This window comes from Sardina pilchardus, chromosome 9 (assembly GCF_963854185.1).
Source record: "Sardina pilchardus chromosome 9, fSarPil1.1, whole genome shotgun sequence".
Classification (NCBI taxonomy): domain Eukaryota; kingdom Metazoa; phylum Chordata; class Actinopteri; order Clupeiformes; family Clupeidae; genus Sardina; species Sardina pilchardus.
The window spans coordinates 19,161,313-19,181,386 of record NC_085002.1 but is presented as its reverse complement, the minus strand read 5'-3'; the positions used below and the strand labels follow the sequence as shown (position 1 = coordinate 19,181,386).

At 41.2% G+C, this 20,074-nt stretch overlaps 4 protein-coding genes across 4 annotated transcripts; 2 read left to right on the top strand and 2 right to left on the bottom strand.

Annotated features, from left to right (window-relative positions):
- Positions 1-464: 464 nt before the first annotated feature.
- sirt4 (sirtuin 4) lies at positions 465-3,344 on the top strand. Its single transcript, XM_062546157.1, has 4 exons — positions 465-587; positions 882-1,376; positions 1,714-2,008; positions 2,502-3,344. Exons 1-4 carry the CDS (start codon positions 583-585, stop codon positions 2,652-2,654), a joined length of 948 nt encoding a protein of 315 aa, XP_062402141.1. The 5' UTR covers positions 465-582; the 3' UTR covers positions 2,655-3,344.
- Positions 3,345-3,364: 20 nt separating this feature from the next.
- c9h1orf74 (chromosome 9 C1orf74 homolog) lies at positions 3,365-4,670 on the bottom strand. The gene has a single exon (XM_062546158.1). The coding sequence runs from the start codon at positions 4,548-4,550 to the stop codon at positions 3,633-3,635; it is 918 nt and encodes a 305-aa protein (XP_062402142.1). The 5' UTR covers positions 4,551-4,670; the 3' UTR covers positions 3,365-3,632.
- Positions 4,671-10,327: 5,657 nt separating this feature from the next.
- Positions 10,328-12,620, top strand: pth4 (parathyroid hormone 4). Its single transcript, XM_062544982.1, has 3 exons — positions 10,328-10,399; positions 10,896-10,978; positions 11,847-12,620. Exons 1-3 carry the CDS (start codon positions 10,328-10,330, stop codon positions 12,133-12,135), a joined length of 444 nt encoding a protein of 147 aa, XP_062400966.1. The 3' UTR covers positions 12,136-12,620.
- An 823-nt stretch (positions 12,621-13,443) lies between these two features.
- apobec2a (apolipoprotein B mRNA editing enzyme, catalytic polypeptide-like 2a) lies at positions 13,444-19,934 on the bottom strand. Its single transcript, XM_062546162.1, has 3 exons — positions 18,075-19,934; positions 14,758-15,285; positions 13,444-13,651 (listed from the first exon to the last, which is right to left on the bottom strand). The coding sequence occupies exons 1-2, from the start codon at positions 18,350-18,352 to the stop codon at positions 14,760-14,762; spliced, it is 804 nt and encodes a 267-aa protein (XP_062402146.1). The 5' UTR covers positions 18,353-19,934; the 3' UTR covers positions 13,444-13,651; positions 14,758-14,759.
- Positions 19,935-20,074: the final 140 nt, after the last annotated feature.

Here is a 20,074-nt window from a genome sequence, read left to right as displayed (position 1 = left end):
GGTAGTGTTTTTACACTTCATGATTGGGTTTCAGATAGGCCTACGTGTTAGGATTAGAATCAAGATGGACAGAACTATTGGTTGATGGAGCCAATTTTTATAGATTAATCTTAATCTGTGAATGAAAAATGTTGCCAAACCTTTGAAATTAAAACAAATTAGAGCCCATAATTGCTTGCATTTAATTCTTAAAACAAGCTTAGCTCTAGTGAAATACTACACAGCTGGAGCAACAACCTGCTGAGGGTTATGGGGACACTAAATTAATAATACATTTTAAATAGGCTGCAGTGTTCTATTTAATAGTACTCTGCAGTCATTTGTGTGTGTGTGTGTGTGTGTGTGTGTGTGTGTGTGTGTGTGTGTGTGTGTGTGTGTGGCTCATGGTGTGGCTACGACCATAGGCTACATAGAATTGGACTACAACTCCCAGTTTCCGCATGCTTGTGTAACTTACAATTTCCGTTTCCTGTCTGCCGGACACTTGAAAATTATCCTATGTTTGTTGTGCTGTTAAATTGGAGCTATATGTCAATCAGAAAACCGTAAACTGGCGTTTATGCTGCATTGTGTGTGCCTTATATGTGGTGAGTAGCATGCGATGACACTTCAACATGCATGTAACATGTTACTGATATTACATGTCCTTGTACATTCTGGTGACCTGCTGTCATTAATCCAGTTGAAGTTAACCACAACTTCTTGATCTGCTTATTCAATTGTCTTCACAACTGGCACCATACAGTTTTGTTTCAGTATAATAGTTGCCTACAAATAGTGATGGCGATAATACAATATGGACTTAACAGCGTTTACTTCGAAATACATTTCGTAACCATGCTGATGTGTGCTGTTGGTGTTTTGAAACCTCTGCTTTAAAGCGCCCAGATGATGACGACCTGGAGACACGTGCCGCGGTACCTCGTAACAAGAAGGGGTGCCTCTTCTTCAGCGTGTGCGGGGGCTATTAATTTCGTTCCCACGAGCCGTTCCATTGAACCCAGCGATTTGGAGCGGATTCAGGATTTTGTGTCACGTGCGCGATGTCTCTTCGTTATCACCGGCGCTGGACTTTCCACCGAGTCAGGAATCCCTGACTATCGCTCAGAAGGAGTTGGTCTTTACGCACGAACTGATCGGCGGCCCATGCAACATGTGGAGTTCCTGCGCAGCGCCAAATCTCGACAGCGCTACTGGGCGCGCAACTACATGGGGTGGCCACAGTTCTCCTCACACAAGCCAAACTCTGCCCACTTGGCCCTGCGGGACTGGGAAGCGCAGGGGAAGGTACACTGGTTGGTGACGCAGAATGTGGACGCGTTGCATTCCAAGGCTGGACATCAACGTCTGACAGAGCTACATGGCTGTACACACAGGTAGGAGAATTCAGTGACTTTGATGATGATGATGATGATGATGATGAACAAAGACATTTAGACAACAGTTCATGACTGGATCTTTATAGGGATTTAAATCGATGTCTTCACAATGCCTAAACCTGCCTTGCTTAATAAGATGATTCTTTATCCAGTTATTGACATGGTGAAAATCAGTTAATGAAAACATTAAAGCAAACTACATGTGAGCCATTTAAGTATCATACCTATCATTTAGTTTGTTTGGGTACCCACGTTTTGCCTGGTTATATAGTGGGGCAAAGCTGAAAAGGTTTCTGTTTTTACACATTTTCTAACCGATGTGTCCTTATCTCAGGGTGGTGTGTTTAGGTTGTGGGGTCCTTTCTCCCCGCGAGGATCTCCAGAGACGCTTTACTGAGATGAACCCTGGCTGGGCCGCCGAAGCAGGGTCAGTAGCACCAGATGGAGACGTCTTTCTGGAAGATGAGCAGGTGCAGCACTTCAGAGTGCCCTCATGCCAAAGCTGTGGAGGCATCCTAAAGCCAGAGGTCACTTTCTTTGGAGATTCAGTCAACCGGTCAACTGTGCAGTTTGTCCATGAAAGGCTAGCGGAGTCGGACGCAGTGTTTGTTGCAGGCTCCTCTCTGCAGGTGGGTCTTCTTCTCTAGCCAAGCTCATTTGTTTCTCAAAGTGTGGTCCGCAAGCTATCCTTAGTGGCTTGTAAGCAGATGTGGTAAACTACTTATGTGCGACAAAGTTGTGAATTGTGTGTGTGTACATCCAAACCGTATTATTTGAATTGTCTGACAGACTACAAGCTGACAGTTTTATGATGCTGCCTCTACGGCAATGCCAGCTTATACTTTTATTATATCTTTAAAATGTGGAAGAGAATGTGGAATATGACACACTAACTAGTAACATAAATATCATCAAACTGTCAAGACAAGTTTGAGAAAGAAATTCAAATAAAACTTCTCACACAACCAGCATGGTGCAAAGACTAAAGTTGAAGTGCATGTACTTATTGTAGTAGTTAGAGAATTTTGCTTTGCAGAGCCATGTTTATTACATGCAAGTCAGCGTGGGTAGAATTTCTTAGATCTGAACTCTGACCTGTCACTGCGCTGTGCTTTCCCTCAGGTGTATTCAGCGTACCGCTTCCTCCTTGCGGCCAGCGAGCGACCGATCCCTGTAGCTATCCTGAACATTGGGGCCACGAGGGCAGATCACATGGCCGAGCTACGAGTGAGTGCCCGCTGTGGAGAGGTGCTCCCTGTTATACAGCCTTGCTGACCTCCGATCACTCTGCATCACTTAATGTAACGGAGACCTCTGGTGTCATTCAGGGCACAACCAGTTTCATACACAAACAAACAAACAACAAAAATTCTTTGTATTTTCTGATTGTGTTTTCTTATGAAATACATTTGAGACAGTGCCAGGTCATGTAAGAGACCTAGTATTGACACAAAGATTACCTCAAGGAATGTACAACACAACATGAATAACGATAAAAACTTGCCGTTACAAGAGGGGACAGACTGATATTCAGATGCAGTGCTCCCTTTTATGCAAACGTTACAGGTCGTTTGGGCTTGTATACAATAGTATGTATGTTTTGAACTAAATCAGCCTCGAATAGAGGCCAGGAAGAAGCTACATCACTGTTTCATACCGATATTATCCTCATTGCTTCTTGACTGGACTTACACTGGACATATGACAATGTCATAGAACCCAGTGGAACTGTAAAGGGAGCTACATGTTATGATCCACTCTTGCTCATCAGTGAATCATACCAACATACAGTAAAATAAAAGGAAAGGACATTTGTTTGTATTTGAAGGCAAATTATTGACCAGGGTAACAAAATATAGTAAAATCTGTGTAACATTTGTCTAAACTATGTACATTTGTCATAAATGGTTAGATGCTTTTCCTCCATGCCCAATGTGCAATAAACAGATATTCAAATTACTGTGAGATGTGTGGTACCTTCTTGCGGTAATTCTTAGATGTGTGGATATTGAATGAAGTTGACAATTAAACATATTAAATTGCCTTTCATGTGGAAGAAGTCTATGTAAAGTTTAAAAATACACATCCTTTAAAATAGGCCTAACTCATGTCATTTTTAATATACTTTAAGCATCCCCACCACACTGCATTTATCAAAATATATGAGGTGACTTTAAAAAAAAAAAGTCAGTCACACCAACACCACACCTCACCATCAAAACAATCAATCCATAATCAACAAAAGTGTGAAATTTAGAGGGTTACAGCAGGTAATGAGACATGTGTTTGAGATATATTAAGCTCTGATAAAGCAGTCTGTTTGTTAAATTGCTGCTGCAGATTCTGAGTCCAGCTCTCAAATGTGGCTTTGGCCTGTGTCCACAGAACCTCTGGGATACTGAAGGAGAACAAGCAAAACTGATGTTGTCCATCACCTGTCTGCCATGTTAGTGAAACTTTGGTTACCAAGAGAGGCACCAGACTCAGGCAATTATCAAAGCCTTTGTCCTGGTCAAACCAATAGGTGGCAGGGTAGCCTAGGAGAACTCCGAAGAGAGTGCAAAGGTTCCACTTTTGGATCAAGTCCTCTCCTATCTCAAGAATCGAATTCCTTTCTTGGTTCATAGATTCTTTGATAAAATAATCCAGCATAGCTTTGATCATGTCCTTAATTCCACCCAACGTGATGTCAAAGGCAACAGGCTGTACCTGTGAAGGACAAACGTCAATGACCACCAGGCTGTGTCTCAGAAGTAGTTCCTTTAAGTGTACAATTATCTTGTCGAGGTTCACTATAAAGATATTGCCACCAATCACTACTGTGCGAAGCGTAGACGACACAAAGCCCTCCTCTTGCAAAGCGTTCATAAAATGATGGACTTGTATCGGGCTTGCGCCATTGACGTCATATAAAACTGCAGGTTTCAGACCCAAATCTATGGCCAGAAATTGTGCCGACAAATCCAAACTGGCTGAATGGGAGAGAGCTTTGTTCTTTTTCCCCACACGTAGAAACTGTCTTGCTATCTTAATATAAAAATCCATGTTGCATTTGTGTGACTGAACGACTGAATCCAAGTTGAAGAGGGCTGATGGCTGTAACTTAACTGGTTCATCTGAGATGCTATCCTCTTGATACAGTAACAGCAGCTCCACATAGTTAAACAACATGGTACATTCTCGTCCGAAAGATCAACAACGGCTACACACTATCGACAACAACAGAAATTATGGCAACTTTGTAACCGTCCAGTCTAAAGAGCTACAGTTAGAGTGACAGAGAAAACGCCATCCTGCTTCTTCTTCTTTTAATTTTGAATGGCGGTTTGCACTCGCAAAGCATATTCCGCCACCTACTGGAGCAAACTATGCTCATACCGTTCTCATACATTTTTTTAGCTACAATCCTGTAACCTTTTTTTCCAAATACCCACATGTGTGTACTTCAGATAGAACCAACTCACATTTCTTCAAAAAAATGACAGACCTTGTAAAATACAAGGTGAGCCTTTGCTACTACCCAACCCACCACGGGGTGGGTTGTAACACATACTGGGGTAAGTTGTAACAGTGAGATAAAAGACAGAAAAAGAGAGGTCAAACCATGCAATATGTTTCAAAAACATGTTTGGGGCATTGAAATAGGTCTATGAACACAAGAAAACAGGTTATTTCATTTTGTTTCTCTTTGAATGACCATAACCAAAGTAGCCGTGGTATATGTGGTTGTGTGTAGGCCTGTGTGTAGCCTATTTTTGTGTGTGAGATGTGTGTAGGGGTGTGTTTGTGAGTCTGTGTGTGTTTCTCTGTGTAAATTTGACTGGATAGTATAAAACATTGCACAAAACTTGTACTACAGATGTGCCAGAGTTGATAAGCTACAGCTGACAAAAACAAGGGCAGAGAAATTACGATATGATGATTAAAAATTACACATAAATAATTTTAGGCCATCTGGAAGGGAGAGGATGTAGTTTCCAAGTGAGGTGTAGGACAGGTCACCCCCCACCCAATACTGAAGCATCCTGTAACATTTTTTTTAAATCTAGCAATTGTACTCATTTGAATGCATGTGGAGTGTTACAACCTACCCCTATCCCTGACAGCCATATGTATCTTGCTGTATAGGCCTAGTGCTTTTGTTTATGCTTAGATGAAATGCATCATGTTTTGCCTCAGAGACTACAGTTTAATATAATATGAGGCATGTGATTGTATCTTCAATTGTAAAAGTACTAAGAAAAATATAGCCGTGGTGAAAAATGCGACTTTCTTATGTCAAAATAATTTTTTCCTTTGCTAAATTAGAACGGGTGACATTATAGGCTTAAATCACCATGTTGTATAGTGGTGGAGTGGTGGACGTGCTGATGTGATCATATTTCCAATATCTTATTCCTGTTCTGTGGAAATGGTGATGTTACAACTATCCCTGTGTTACAACTATACCCAGTCTCCCCCTAGACTTCACACCACTGGCCCTACACAGCGGAAGTGTGTTTTGCGGTTTTAAGGTGCCATCCAAATTGCGGTTGCGTCAATTAGAGAAATGTTGACAGACTTTTGTGTGCCTTTCTAATATCGTAACACCCACTTACCTATCTTATGGGCTACAGTCAGGGATGGGCACAAATACATCAAAATGTATTTACAAATAAAATACCAAATACCCACCTAAAAAAATATCAAAATAAGCTACAAAATACAGCAGCCAAAAAGTGTATCAAAATAAAATACTGTATTTTTGTATTTTCAAAATACTACAAAATACTTCTTTCTAAAAGCCTTTTTCGTCTGTCCCATCACTTGTACACTATCTGGAAAAACAGCTAAAAGCAAGAGACTCCTTCCATAATCAGTCAACAGATTAGATATGGTGAGTTTCATCAAAGTGTACAACCTCTATCAATGTAAAAATAAAAGAAAACAGGTTGTCACATTAATACTGTAAAACAGAAAAAAGAAAGGAAAATTGCAAACTTAATTATGAACTAATCTTGTGAACTCAAGTCTTTGTGCTGTCCTTGTGTAAGCTAGTGGTGTCTCCTCAGTTGATGCCTTTAAGCACAACTAACTTCTCAAACAGTGTTGCATTCAGACGACACCCATGGGGCCTGATGATGGTATTGAACCTTACAAAAAAGGTTTTTGATGAGGGATACTGGTCCAAGGATGGCAAGTCCTTTCTTTGGTCCTCTAAAAAATACACCGCATGTTTTGTGTTGTGAGTGCAATATGCCGAGAGTGGCATCACGGGGGCTTGACTATGCTTAGGTGCCACAGAGAGAGATCTTGTGCTACTGTAACCTGCGTTGTATTGAACCACTGCGGTTCAGCCCTGCACACGCCCAGACTCGAACCCGCGAAACAGCAGCACCACGGATCGGGAGTTGAGCGTGCTAACAATCCAGCTTAAAGCCCAGCTTTCATGCCAGCAGCGCTCTTGAGGTGTTGGAGAGTGAGGTTTACCAACGCTCCACATGTACAGCTATAAGCAAGCTGGCATCTTGCTGCACTGTCATGTTGGAATAGCTGTGGGCTTGGCCCCTTAGTTCCAGTGAAAGGAACTCTGAATGCTTCAGCATCAACCAAGACCAACCAAGACCAACATGACTGTGCACCAGTGCACAACGCAAGGTCCGTAAAGACAGAGTTTGGTGTGGAGGAACTTGACTGGCCTCCACAGAGTGCAGTACCTTAACCCAATAGAACACCTTTGGGCAGAGATTAGAGCAGAGACTGAGAACCAGTCCAACATCAGTGTGTGACCTCACAAATGCTGTTGTTGAAGAATGGTCAAAAAATCCCATAAACTCTCCTAAACCTTCCCAGAAGAGTTGAAGCTGTTATAGCTGCAAAGAGTGGACCAACATCATATTAAACCCAATGGATTAAGAATGGGAGGTCACCTAAATTCATATGTGAGTCAAGGCAAGTGACCCAATACTTTTGCCAATATGGTATAGTGTAGTAGTGTATATAGATAGTTAGATAGATGTCATCACAGGCAGTGTTGGGGAGTAACGGAATACATGTACCGGCGTTACGTATTCAGAATACAAATTATGAGTATCTGTATTCCGTTACAGTTACAACTTAAACAGTTGGTATTTAGAATACAGTTACATTGTTGAAATCAATGGATTACATGAGGATACTTAACTGTTTCGAAGTTTATCCACTCTCTAAATAAATTAAGGCAACTCCATGCATTTCCCGGAAAGAAATCTAGATGAAATTGTTTCCATGTTTAAATCCAAGCCCCGTCGTCTTGCACTAGCCACATATGCACCTGTCAGAACGCAGCCAGCGCGCATTATGGACGCGCCATCGGAGATAACTGACAGCAAATTTGGAGTAGGCTAAAGTAAGTAAGTGTTAGTAAGTCCTACTCACCGACCGTGGTTCTTGGTGTCTGTTCAAAAGATATTTTCCCAAGTAGGCCAATTAATTGCTTACTTCGGCCAATCGGTTATACAGTAGCCTAGCAATCAATAAACAAAGCCTGGTTACGTGTTGATTTAGACCTAGGATGAAACCCATCTTAATAGGCACTGCATTCATTCTGAGGCTTTCATTCCAACTTAAAATAGCGTATGGGTTATTTATTTGTAAGTAGATCTAGGCTATATATATTTTTTTTTTAATGAATTATGGTGCAGCCTATGAAAGTGTATTATTCTTGCGAGTAGTAGGCCTAGCCTATAGCCTATTTTAACGTGCGGTTTTTGATTGTCATTTAGCGATCACGTTCATTTTTGAGAGCACTAATATAGGTTATGCAGTAGCCTAGGCTATAGTGTTTACATTTCCAGCCTAATTTGCGTCCCACCGGTCATACTGTATATCTGCACCCCTCATTTTTACTGAGTTGATGCCATCTAAAATCTCACACACCTTATAATTTCTGGCTATTACGTCCCTGTTCCAACTTGAAGAAGCATCTTCTATTAGGCTACTACTATAACATTTTTATAGTTTTATAGTTGTATCAGGTGACTTGAATTCATATTCTCATACAGTACGTGGGCCGCATTCAGCCATTTGGAACAGAAGAACACACCACAATAGGCCTAAACTGGATTTGATGGGCGCATTCCTACACTTATAAAATGCAATTCAATACGGAAGTAATCCAAGTATTCAGAATACGTTACTCAGATTGAGTAACGTAACGGAATACGTTACAAATTACTTTTTTGGCCATGTATTTTGTATTCTGTAACGGAATACGTTTCAACACTGATCACAGGGTCTCACAAAGTATTTTACAGTATTTTGAAAATACAAAATTACACAACGCTATTTTGATACAAAAGTATTTTGATACAAAATACTAAGCCATTTTCAGCATCAATAAAATACAAATTACAAAATAGTATTTTGTATTTGAAATACGTATTTCAAATACATGTATTAGAAATAGGCTACTGCCCATCCATGCTTACAATCACCTCTGAAAAAGTTGGGAGCCAGATTCAGAACATGCAGGGCTAGGCTACATCAATCCTTAACTACCACTACAAACAAGAATCCTGTGGTAAAGCGCCTGTGTACTGTCCTTAGGTCATCTTTAAGGACACTTCAAAAAGCATATCATCCGCAGCTGCCAGTGTCTGCTGAGCTTGGTGTTTCATTGAAGTCATTGCGGGCCATGGTGGCAACTTTGCTAGCAACACTGGTTTTTGGCGTAGCAGAAGATGATTGCCTTTGCTTGCTCATTTTGTCGGTCAGTACTGTCTTCTTGGTGTAAAAGTGTTGTTTTCTTGTTGAGTAAATTATTAATATTCAAAAATGGCATTGATGGCGTTTTTTAAAGGTTATACTGTAATGTTAAGGAGGGAGGGAGCTCTGCTGTCTGGCGACTTATCTCAAACCGGAACCAATATAGCAACTTTTTAATCACCTTTACTGGTGTGGTAGATTTTCAAGTGTGGTTATAAAGTTGCGTTTATAGCTAAATGGCTTTTTTTCTGGAAATGGCAGTTGCTAACCAAGTGCTTTTGGTTAGGCAAGAATTTTCAGTACTTTGGATTGGCCTAACTCTCTCTCTCTCTCTCTCTCTCTCTCTCTCTCTCTCTCTCTCTCTCTCTCTCTGTCTCTCCCCTCTACAAGGCATTTCTCTCAAGGAGAAACCAACAGAATCACGGGTCGTCAAGGTGATGGTTTCTGTTCTATGGCTATGCATTCATGTGGTGTGATTGTGTTATACGTCAGATGTGACAGCACACAGGGTCAGGTTCCTATCAATACCACGATAAAGGAATTTTAACAAGCATGAAACCTAAGAGGATTTTAAAGCTCAATTATTGAACGTTGATTGGCCCACCAGTGGGAAATTGTAATGCTTTCACTGTTGGCTTATCAAGTGTCTGCTTGAATTGAGCATGAAATGAATGCAAAGCTCCTTTCTTTGACTATCTCTCCAAATTATTATAAAATACTACTGTGTGTATGAGTCATTTCTCATCAATATAAACAGCCTATGTCTGTAAATAAATCAATGAGTCAGTACATAGTGGCACATAAGGTTTCAGTAAAGAGAGAATGATAGTCACAAAAATGTAAACCAATAAACCTGAAAACGCCTTTGAAGTCATTTATTATTGTCACACATTTAAATTTCAATAAGAGGATATAGGAAATACACTGGAATGCAAAAGACAGCACTATCCACTAGATAAGCCAATATTATGGCTATAGCAATGGCTCATTTTGCTTTCACTGACAATCAGAGAGTAATACCAAAAGCCAGGCACAGAAGTATCTGAAATTAGTTTTCGGGTTCACCTTTTGAATTAGGAGATGAATTTCTACCTGTTTTCTGTGGGAGTGACTGAGGATGTAAGAATGACGCACTCTTTGAAGCGCTGATAGAATGTTCGGCAGCAGCAGACTCTGTGTGTGGATTATGCTGCTCTGCATATAAAAGCCCTGGGTCCGCACACATGGCCAGACGAGTTTCTCAGGGGACCAAGGATATCTACGCAACCTGTACGCTTGTCATCAGCCAGGAACAGGTTTGTGCCTTTGATTTAAATTTGTGCGTTAATTGTCTACCCTGTTATGTCTGTAATTAAGTGTTGTCTGTTGATGTCATCTCAGCCTAAATCACTGTTCTGTGTATGTATTTATTTGCTTATCTAGTTTATCCTATTTTATTATTTGTTAGCTTATGCACTTTGTACAGCACTTTGGACATTGTGAGCTGTGGATAAATGTGCTCTATAAATAAACTTTACTTACTTACTTACTTACATTTTAAAGCCTTTGACTTTAAGTGTTGCTAATTTGTGAAAATAAAATCTTGGTGTAGGATATTGTGACAGTTAATGAAGAAGTATAATGACACTGATTGTATTAGGGGGGAAAAGAGCACGGGGACGTTTTGCTCTAAAAACTGTTTGAGTTGCTGTAATATTAGTAAGGTTAATATTCTTTATCTCAGAAGTGTATAACACACACACACATTTACAAAGTGTACTGTAACTGTTCTTTTTCTTTTTTTGTGTCCAGACCATGCTTGCATCCCAGTCACAATTTGTAGCTGTTCTGGTACTTGTGGTTTTAACAGCTGTTCAGGGTCAGGATGACAGACGGTGAGTGCATGACAAGTCTGTATAGATCTATACTGAACAAAAAAAAATGTTTAATTTTCACTCCCATTTTCTATGCGTTGAAGTAAACAAGACTTTTTCTATGCTCATAAAATGAGTATTTGTTCATAAACTTTGTAAAATTTTATTTTAATTTTAATTTGTGAGCACTTCACTTTTTACTTTCAGTTCTGTCTGTCAACATCTCTGGGCATTCCTGCATGCCCAATGCATAGTTCCTTTGTCAATGTCGTTCTTGGTGATAAAACATTTTTTTTTTGTCTGATTTTACTGTGACCAGTGCAAGACACATCTGTTTAATAACCATGTTTTTCAATCTGTGTTATTTGATATGTCACAGCTGTTAGGTGTGTGTTATGTTTATGTTTTTATTCAGTATAATTCAGTTCATTCAAAAATAGTGTTCATGTGTTGATAAAAATTACTACACTTACATTTGTTCAGTTTTTACGTTTGCTAATACAAATCTTCCACAGTATGTCCAATATACAGTATGCTGTGTTTACATTTGGTTTCAAGTTAACCCTAGTGTTGGAGGAAGTCATGTGTCTAGCAGTTGTGTTAGATGCACCTAAACGCCATAATTGGGGTAATTAATCACAATGTGATGTTAATGGGTAGACTATTCTAGTTGCTTGTGGTTAAAATGAGAATTTTGAGTGAGGGTCAATTTTCACCTTGGCAGACTTTTAATAGACAGATCAAGAACTAAAAAATGTACCATTTGGCATTAAGTTTCATGGTATTAGTCAAGTACCAATGGCGAGTGACTCAACAAATTAGAAACATTAGACTCCTGGCCAGGCAACATATTAAGAAATTGTATGTGTTATTCACTCTTTTTCTCTAGGAGGGCAGTGACTGAGCATCAGCTGTTGCATGACCGTGGTCGCACCATTCAGAGTCTGAAGAGACTCATATGGCTCTCCAGTGCTATCGAAGGGCTCCACACAGCTCAAGCTCGTGATGTTGTTGACAACGACAACAACGACCCTTCCAGGTGCTGCTCGAACCGTCTACAGCAGCTCATTGCTCAGGCTAGCAGGGACAGCAATGGACACAAGGGGGCGATGGAGTCAATGTTCAGTGACATCTTCAGACCGCAAATTACGGCAGTACTGCCAGGTCCAGAAAAATAGCTTTTACTTGTATAGTTCATGGTTTCTAAACTTTGTGCCAATGAAATGAGTGTGCTCCCGAATGGCCTCTTATTTCACTGTACAGGAGATGTATTTGTAGACAGAATTTCACTGGTGTACATTGCCATTATGCGTGAGTGTGTGTGTGTGTGTGTGTGTGTGTTTTCTGCCAACCTCATTGTTTAGTCTGTTCACATGTTGCCAGCACTGCTACTGTTGTGAATAGGAAAGAGATCATATTGTGGACTGGTCGAGGGAACACTTGAAAGAAAATCAGAAATACTGGATTGTTTCCTACTCAGGATCATTATGGACAGGGAAAATGTGTTTCAGATATAGGAAATGTGCAGGTCTCCATGTGGCTTTGCTCTGCAGCGTCATATGCAGTTAAGCAGAAAAAATGACATAGTTGAAAGGTCAAGACTGAATACTGAAAGGTTGACAAATAAGACCTGTGTACAGTTCAATAAAAGTTTTTTGGTTTATATTTGTGCCTGTTCTTTATGGAGGTAAACCTGTCTCAAACTTCTCATAAAACATGTTGTGCATTAAGATACTGTACAATACAAGGATTGAGTGTTAAAAGTTTTTAATTATTAAAAAATTGTGAGTTGGATCATACATGATTGTAGAGGTACGTTTAAAAAAAACATAACAAAATTAAAAAAAAAAAAAAAAAAAAAACATCCGACTTCAATAAATCATCAATCAAATACTTTCTCTTCTCAATGATGAAAGGTGGTCGATAATATACTTTTGATTAGAATATGATCATAAACTAATTTTATTTCTAAAATAATATTGTATTTTCTAATCCCTAAAATAATAGTGCAGATAGTGCACATTACGAATGATTTCAGTTCAGTATATTCAGTAGAATGATTTCTTGTAGTATGACGTATTATTTCAAAGTATAGTGAGCGATGGCGTGTACACAATAGACTCTATAAAAGGTAATGGTGTTAATGTTCATGCTGCAGAATAATTGAACAGTTATCATTATCAATGTGATGGTACTAACTCTGGCATGTACGTACATTGTATAAGATTTCATAAAAAAAAATATCTTGTGCAAGTTCCACTGAGAGTCAGTAGCCCTCCTCAACACGTCAGTTCAAAACTACACATTATTGTCAGATTAATATCACAAATTGGTGCACAGCAAACAGATCCCCTCGCTTACACACTCACACATTCACATTCACACACACACACACACACACACACACACAAACACACACACACACACACACACACACACACACACACACACACACACACACTCTCTCTCTCTCTCTCTCTCTCTCTCTCTCTCTCTCTCTCACACACTCTCACACACACACACACACACACACACACACACACACACACACACACACACACACACACACACACACACACACACACACACACACACACACACACACACATACAGTTGTGCATTACAGCTCCACAGTTGTTGTAAAGGAATTGACAGGTGTTTTCTCATGATCCTTTCCAACTGATCTCCTGGGCCCTGACAAAGAACAGGAGATAAATGGTGAAAAGCAAAGCAAATACATACAGTATAAACAAATGTCAAGTGCAAATGTCCTTCACAGTATTGACTGATACAAAATTAATATGGGTATATTCTATCTTGTGTTAGTATTTGACACTAAAGTGGAGATTTAAATAACCATTGGATGTGCCAAGCCCACCATGTGTATTAGGTTTTCTGACATACGGAAATAGGACTAATGTTGCTGTTAGGCAATAAATCTCATGTCGGGCAAAAAGACACCACTTACAGTTCCCCGGCCCTTTTTTAGACCTTTTCCTTAAAAAGATCCTCTGTTACTGGACAGTTTCTTACTTCAAATTCACCACAGCAGCAGCAACAACAAAGGCCACAACAATTTACCATTACCAATTTCACTCTAGCATTCATAAATGTATCCACTTCTAAAAGGAAGGCAGTAAGGGTTAAGAGTATAAATAGCATAGAGTTTTAACCTCCACTATCTGGTGTATGGAAACTTCATGGCTGGAAACTTTAGTTGATGTTTTTGCTAAAGGAGTGAATTTGTGTAATGCAATCCTGTTGCACCGCTAAGCAATCCTGGCTTGTTTATACTGTATCTAATTGAAGGCAGCACACCTCTGCCAGTTCTCACTGCCCCAGACTCTCGGACACGCCACAACTAGGTTACCACACGTTGCCTTAAAAAAACAGATGGCACATGAACTGCCTGACCACAGCCTGACACTGCAGCATGTGCAACATTATATGTCAGCATTAGCTGCTACCCTTAAAACTGCCTCTCTGACTCTTTCTGTTCTGATACCTATAGCGGGCAGAAACAAAGACGACAAAATAATATTTTCACATCACTGTAGATCTGAAAATAGGCCGGTATATACAGTATCACCAAATGTACCTGGTGATTCCCATAGACTGACTATGCCGCTGTGCTCTGTGTAAGCACCCCCTTTAGAACACAGTGCCCCCTTCTTGGCAGTGGTGATAGGGCAACAGTGGGTGTCTGTGGGTGGTGGGGGTGGTGGTGGTGGTGGTGGTGATGGTGGGAGGGTGGCAGAGCCGAGAGCGGATTGTGGCGCGTCGCTGCCGGTCACACTCACTGTCACTCCAGGAGCTCGGCCAGCTTTTCCTGGTAGAACTCGTAGTTCTCCTGGCAGTCCTCCCACAGCGTGAAGGTGTCACAGTCGTTGTCGACGAACGTGTCCCAGGTGTACGTGAAGTCCAGCGGCTTCATGGCGCGCAGCTTGCAGCCCGCCGCCGCCAACGCCTTCAGCCCCGCCTGGATCTCCGGCTCCTCCCACATGAAGATGCGGGCGGAGAAGATGGTGAGGCGAACCGTGGGCCGCGCCTTCAGGATCTCCACCACCTTGGCGGCGCAGGCCGCGCACGGGCTGGACGACATGTACCAGGTGACGGTGTACTTCGTCTTGGGGTTGTAGTAGGGCAGCACCTGCTGGAAGAAGGCCTCCTCCACGTGGTCGGAGGCGTGCTCGTCCTCCATGTAGCCTCGCATGAGCAGCCCGTCATTGCCAGGGTCCATCAGGTAGCAGAGGAAGGTCTTGTTGCGGCCCGAGGAGTACTCCACGTTCTTAAACTGGAACTTGTAGAAGAAAGGGTCCATCCGGTCGCTGGGGAAAGGGACGGAAAGAGAGCAGTGCGTGGAACATGAAATTAGATTATATTACAATCTATAGATCTATAGATTGATTAGATTAGATTCAACTTTATGGTCATTGTGCAGAGTACACATACAAGTACAAGTACAAAGACACTTAAATGCAGTTTGCGTCAAACCAGAAGATAAAAGCTCAAAGTTCAATGTGATATACAAAGTATAGACAGGTAGTGCATATAGACAAGACAACAAATATAGTGCAGTGTAGACAGTAGTACACAGTTGGTTTACAGAAAGTTGTGGAGAGTAATAGAAATATGAATACAGTGTATTAGCAGTTACCTACAAATACTAATACAAATGAAGAAAGGGTTTGGGGGGTGACAGGGGTTATCTATTTAATGATTATGGTCTCACTGTCTGAGGGTTTTTTTTTTTTAGCAAAGACTCACTCTGTTTTATTTTGTATGCTTCTAACTAGACTGATACAACCCATGATCCATTGGAAGGTTCAACTGTAAACAAAATCTGAATGTATTCACGCAGCCTCTGTTTTTTGTCCTGGACTAAGACTTATGTCTTTAGGCGGTTGCATCCACCATGACTGTGCAGTCCCCAGGTTACTAGGTCAGTAACATACGCTCAAGCATTGCGATCCATTTGACTTTGACCTAAGTGTTGTGCATACCACTGTGACCTGATAGCACAAGAGCCCTTAACCCGTGGCTTACTCTCGAAATAACTAGTGATGAATGGACTCCAGAAAATCAGTTAAAATGTTTAACACAGCACATATACATTGCTCTGTGTCTGAACTGCACTCTCAGGTGGGGAAAGGTGCTAAAATGGTTCTATTGCATTCTATATGGTACCTCTAAATGGTTCTTTAAACCATTTTAAAGGGTGCATCAAAGGAACCCCTCGCGGGTTCTTTAAAGCCTGCATGGTTCTATATAGCACCCCAAGAACCGGGATGATATGGATCCTTGTGGTGGCTATTTGCTTTGAAGTATACAGCCTATAGTTTTCATTGTTGACATTTCATTCAATAGCCTTCGCCAGATGTCCGACGTCAGGAGAGGGGAGGATCAAGGTTAACAGGTGCAGCTCCCCTCTCTTCACATTTAGCGTGACACGAACATGACGCCCAACCCATCCTCCGACACTGCAGCAACTCCCTCCATGCCCCATATTGCCCACCCCCCCCTCCGTCCCCGAGCCTCCCAGCAGCTTTAGTGCCCTTTTGGGCCACATCCAGTGCTGTCGTTAGGGCTTTTAGATATGGAACTGCTTCACATGCCGAGCAGATAGAGTAGCTCGCCAAGGCAAGCCGCTGCTAATTTTGGCCCTCTCCCCTGTGGAGGTTGAGTCCCATTTAACTCTGCTCCAACCTGCTATTATCACTGGCCGGCACCATGACACCGATTCCCTGACCACTGACGCAGGCCGTCTGGGACTACTATGGTGTCAGTCCCCATTAACACTACAGCTGTGTACCTTTAGGTATGCTGGATCCTCAGCCAGCTCCTCGTTTTCATAATACCTTTGACCCATTGTAATATAGAGACAAAAGCTCCTGTTGACAAGCCAAGAGAGGATGCCTGGCGTAATGCATCTCTGAATACAGATTGATCCATGCAATCCCATTACTGCATTGTCAGACAAAAACGTGTCCAGCTGGAACGGATGTACACTCTCAAAAAGGATGTGTTGGAAATAGCACATTGATGTGTTTCGGTAAGGACAACACAGTTTGTGTTGTTTCCAACACATTGCTAATTTGTTATTTGTTACACAATATGTGTTGAAAATAACACAACTTGTGTTGAAAATGACACAACTTGTGTTGTTTTTTAACACATTTCTGTGTCCAAATAAGAGTGTTAGCACTTTGTTTTAGGGGTCCAACAGAATGCTTGAGGGTTCAACCCATAGCAGACCTCTCAAAGTCAGACAATCACTGTCAAAAATAATAGTATATCTATCGGTATGCCTGAAAATAGTCAGACAAGAAAACATTTTAAGTCTTAAGAGATTTAATGGGCCTCCTTGGTGTTTCTAGATACTGAGGGTTGTGTTGGTGACAAAATAACTTTTTCAAAGATCTTGGTGATGAATTTCATCATTTGAGATCTTAAATGAAAACATTGCCATTGTATGGATGGACACAGTTGGATCCAACAGTTTGTTGCTGCGTGAGCTTGTAATTAATGGCACTGTGCCTCTCCCTGGTATACCATCTGGTCTCCAGTGTCTCAGGAGTTCCCCTGCTTTTTTCAATGTTGGCACGGGATTAGCACAAAATAGCTCTCGCCAGGACACAAAAATAAGTCAGACATTCTAAGTCTCTTGAGTAAGTAATTTTAGAATAGTATTTGAAGGCCATATTATATGTTTTGGGTGAATCTAGATTTAATCTAAAATTAAGTGTAAATTGTGCTCTCTGATAATTCAAGTTTGGGAGTATGAGGGGTTATTGTGCATTGCATGCATTTAACCCTCAAAGATTTGACTTTCAACCACATGCCTAGTATAATGAAACACTTCATAACTTACACATCCTAAAGATGGATAGCAACTTTATAATTAATTTATTGACCATTATATATCACATTATTGAATAACCTGCAGCACCGTTGACATTTTTATCTGACAAATCTCTAAGTGCAAATAATAGTAAATATTGATTATGTATGTTTAGACAGCATGGGCATTTCAGCACCTCACATATACTCAACACAAATATACAATCTCAACACAATCATAAAGTCTTTTAATTTTACTGTGCTGTGTGTTACTCACCCCGACATTATCTCAAAGGGTGGCAGCTCAATGGGCTCCACTTTGACTTCGCCATTCTCCGCGGCCTCCCCTTCAGCTCCTACCCCGTTGGTCCCGTTGACGGCGGCCTCCCCGTTCGTCGCTGCCTCCGCCGGCTTCTTCTCCTTGGCCTTGTCCTCCTTAGCCTTCTCCTTTACCTCCAGCTTCGCCTTCTCCTTTACTTCCGCCTTCGCCTCCTTCTTCTTGTCCACCAACCTCTCCTTCCTCCTAACCACGGGCGCACTCTTCTTGTCTGCCATGACTTAGCTTATGGCCGACGGCTGGACTGGGAATTTATATGTGTGTGTGTGTGTGTGTGTGTGTGTGTGTGTGTGTGTGTGTGTGTGTGTGTGTTTGTGTGTTAGCATGAGTATGCACGTGTGTGTGTGTGTGTGCATTTGTGAGATTGAGAAGGTTGGACTGAAGGAGCGCTGCAGGAGAGGGTAGTGTGTGTGTGTGTGTGTGTGTGTGTGTGTGTGTGTGTGTGTGTGTGTGTCAGGAGGGTGTCGGTGGACTAAAAGACAGCTGTTGCCTTGCGCTATTAAAAGATCTCAGGGTTGAGGCAGGAGAGCTGAGAGATAGCCGATCCTCTGGACTGACCCCCTTGGAGTGGTTTGAGGGCCTATTCTGGCAGACCCACTTGTGTCTTATTAGATTAAGATCTAATGAAGCATCCATGATGTCTGGGCTATGTAATGGAGCTCCATGAGTCCAATAATGATTTAAACAGAAGATGTATGTCTGATGATCCGCATGATCCAATTTGTTTTTGTTTTTTTGCTGTGTTTTTCTCTAAAAACAAAAACAGTAACATCAAAAATCAGTAATCAGTGGATCTACTCTGATCAGGGTCCCCTCTAGTCATGGAATTTCTGGAATATCATTTGAATTTTGAAAAGTCTATTCCAGATATAAAAAAGTCAGGGAATTAATTTGTTAATGGCAACGGCATAAACTTTCAGGGAATTTTGTTAGCAGTCTAAAATGTATTTGCCAAAATACAAATATTTCTGCACAGAACTGGTGTACAGTATATCTGGTTATTGGCTTTACTGCTTGCTTGAGTAGCCCACTTTGTTTATTCAATGCCCACTTATTCACTTCCCACTCTAACGTAGTAAAAGATTCTTGAACACTACATGGCTGGTCTGAAATCACTGGTTGGTATATTGTACCATTCATTATACTGTAGTAAGTCATGGAAATTCAGTTTTATTTTTGTCAGGGATAGTCATACATTAAGAGTGAAAACCCTGTCTGACATTCGTTCATGACATTGGGCTCTGGAAAAATATTCCTTGACATGCAAAGTAGTACCCTTTTACAACTGTGCTTTGATGGGTTAAATCTAAGATGCTCGACTGGAATATGCACAGGACTAGAGAGTGCCTCAAACTCTCCAAATTCTCAATACATACCCAACCCTGTGACTTTGAGAACAGATGTATGCTGTATCCAAGTCTTGCCCTACACGATTCGATTCTGTAGTAGCACAAGCCAGAACATCTTCCTTGCTCCTCCACATAGCATCTGTGGAACACTAAATCAGTGATCTGACTGCATGGCTATCTGCACCTGTCTAACCATTGTTTTTGGTTTTGTTTTATGAGGTGTTCTTGTAAACGGCCACAAAGTAGAGTAAGAAAGCTAGACAATGGACGAGCAGACAAAGGTGTACTGTAGGCATGTGCTTTTGTGTTTGTGGACCCGGCTTGTCATACCAGACCTGGAACATGTAATAACAACTCTTCTCCACATAGAGGCAGCACACGTTAAAGTTTGTTAAGGGAAAATAATTAAACCGTGGGGTTGGTGTGTGTGTGTGTGTGTGTGTGTGTGTGTGTGTGCGTGCATGTGCGTGTGTGCATGTGTGTGTCTCTTTTACAAATGTAAAGACTTTCAAACGTAGATCCTCAACATGATACAACACAGATACTGTGACATTGCATGCTGCATGAATTAAGCCATTGCAATCCTCATGG